The sequence below is a fragment of the Humulus lupulus genome, chromosome X, assembly GCF_963169125.1.
Source record: "Humulus lupulus chromosome X, drHumLupu1.1, whole genome shotgun sequence".
Lineage (NCBI taxonomy): Eukaryota > Viridiplantae > Streptophyta > Magnoliopsida > Rosales > Cannabaceae > Humulus > Humulus lupulus.
The window spans coordinates 1,428,550-1,430,914 of record NC_084802.1 but is presented as its reverse complement, the minus strand read 5'-3'; the positions used below and the strand labels follow the sequence as shown (position 1 = coordinate 1,430,914).

At 30.8% G+C, this 2,365-nt stretch overlaps 1 protein-coding gene across 2 annotated transcripts; it reads right to left on the bottom strand.

Moving 5' to 3' along the window:
• Positions 1-2,123, bottom strand: LOC133803588 (probable transcription factor At5g61620). 2 transcript variants are annotated; one of them, XM_062241684.1, is made up of 3 exons: positions 1,627-2,123; positions 529-731; positions 1-398 (listed from the first exon to the last, which is right to left on the bottom strand). In XM_062241684.1, the coding sequence occupies exons 1-3, from the start codon at positions 1,952-1,954 to the stop codon at positions 69-71; spliced, it is 861 nt and encodes a 286-aa protein (XP_062097668.1). In that variant the 5' UTR covers positions 1,955-2,123; the 3' UTR covers positions 1-68. The 2 variants fall into 2 exon arrangements, with proteins under 2 accessions (XP_062097668.1, XP_062097669.1); XM_062241685.1 differs by having other exon boundaries at positions 529-725.
• Positions 2,124-2,365: the final 242 nt, after the last annotated feature.

Here is a 2,365-nt window from a genome sequence, read left to right as displayed (position 1 = left end):
TTGCAAAAAAAAAGAAAGATGCGTTGTAATTGTTCTCTATGAATATGTATATATATATAAATAACACATTAATTATGCTTTGGAGCTCCAAGTTTGAGCTCTAAATCAGGAGCTACTGTAGTTGGAACAGCCAGAAGTGATGATGATGATGATGAGTGATCATGTTCATGATGATGGTGATGATATTGATATTGATATTGATCATGTTGATTAATCATCAATATTGGCCTCTCTAAATGGTTGATTTTTGAATTAGCATCCACCATTTGAGTATTAACAATATTATTATTAGTAGTAATCTTTGATGAAAATCCCACCAACAATGGATCAACATCCTCACCAATGGTAGTTTCATCACATTTCGCAGCTCGCTTACAAAAAAAATTTCCACCACCAACCTGTACATACGAAAATCTACTATTAAATTACGAAAATGTAATCATTGAAAAGTCTTCCATGCATTATATATAATAAACGGGTACATGTATGCAAATTAGGTATACGATCGATCGATGAATGTATACGTACATCTAAGAGACTGGAACGATGATGATGAGTATCGTGAGTATTGGCGTGTCGAATGAAGAATTTTTGAGCATGGCTGGCCACTTGAGTAGAAGTTCTTGTGGGAACAAATTTGTTGGAGATGCCTCTCCAATCTCCCCTTCCAAGCTTTTCTAACCCAATTAAGAACCTCTTGTGCTCTTCCGCACTCCATGCCATGCCTGTTGCTATCATTATATATATATATATATATCTTCACCAAATTAATTTGTTAACACTACACTTAAAAATATTATGTGGATATAAATATATATATATGGGTTTCTTGGCAAAATGACCTATTTTTTTAAGTCATTTTGCACTCTAACCTAATTTTAATAATTCTTTGCAAAATGACCTCTCATAATTTAGACAGGTGGTCGAAAATTTTGATAGCTGGTCGAAAAATTTAAACAACTGGTCAAAATTTTTTGACAACTGGTCGAATTTTAAACAGAGACCATTTTACAAAAAACTATCAAACGTAGGCCAGAATGCAAAATCAGGCTATTTTAACCAATTTCCCTATATATATTTATATGTTTATCCACACATAATACATAGCAGAACTCTACTATTTTTGCTATCAAGGTTACCAAAAAAACACACATCCAAATACTTGGGATATATATATATAAATAAATAAATAAAGAGAGAGAGAGAGAGGTACACATACAAATTATTTAAAAATATGTAATAAGGCTGAATTGAAAAAAATTATTAAGAGTTTTTTTTAGCAAAAAGAAAATACATATACATATACTAAAAATAGAATGAATTAAAAATTTGAGTTGGAAACTTTACACTAAAGAAATTAGGAATTAATTTGGAGCATATTTATGTATATTAAAAATTATGAGAGGCCAATTTAATAACTAAAAATTATTAGTTCATAATTCCTTTCTAGCTATAAATATATATATATATAGTTTATTATTCCAATCAGTTTACCTATTTTTTTTTCTCCTAATAAATTAAGTGATTATATCAAATATTACTAATTCCAAAAGAAAATTAATTATTTTTAAATATTTTTTGTTTCTCTGATAAAAAAATTATTAAGAGAGTCGATCGAAAACTGACCTTTCTTGGATCTTTTTCTTTGATAACCATTATCATCAGAAAACTCATTCTTCTTCTCTGTAAAATCGTCGACTACAGTAGCTATAGAAGAAGACGAAGACGACGAAGACGAAAACAAAAACTCCATACAAGAATTATTATTATTATTATTAGAAGAAGAAGATAAGTGGACTCCGAAGAGCCTGAGCCGAGTCGTGCTACGGTCACCGCCGGGAACCATGAGCTGTAAGGAAGATGAAAATGAAGAAGATGGTCTTCTTCGACTACTACAGGTCCTTAGATTGTGACCTATTTCTCCACAATGCGAACATTTTCTAACTATTCCCATATCCAAACCCTTTTTCTTTTCTGGCTCACCAAACAAGGCCTTAGCTGATAATACACAACAAAGAAGAGAAAGAAGAGAGAGAGAATAAAGCTCTAATTACTAATGAGTAGTTTTATGTACTGAGTCTGAGTCACTACTACGACCTATAGCTTTAATACGAATGAGGGTGGTTCTTCGGTGCACCCTAAATTTTAGGACACGTCGGTTCACCTTTTCTTTAGTTTTTGGTTCGATAAGTATTTTTAGAATAATTTTTTTTATGAGCATGCATATTGTGGTTATTTAAAGTATCCTGTAAATTTTCAAGAAATTCTGAATAATTTACCGTACCGAAAATAATGTTCAAATTAATAAGATACTTTCCAGCATAAAAATAAGGTTATTTAGAGTATCTGCAACTTTTTAGTAAAT

Coding starts and splice junctions, on each gene's coding strand:
- LOC133803588 (XM_062241684.1), bottom strand. CDS start 1,954: ATGGGAATAGTTAGAAAATGTTCGCATTGTGGAGAAATAGGTCACAAT. Junction 732..1,626: donor AAGAAAAAGATCCAAGAAAG/GTCAGTTTTCGA, acceptor ATATAATGATAG/CAACAGGCATGGCATGGAGT. Junction 399..528: donor ATCGTTCCAGTCTCTTAGAT/GTACGTATACAT, acceptor TCGTATGTACAG/GTTGGTGGTGGAAATTTTTT.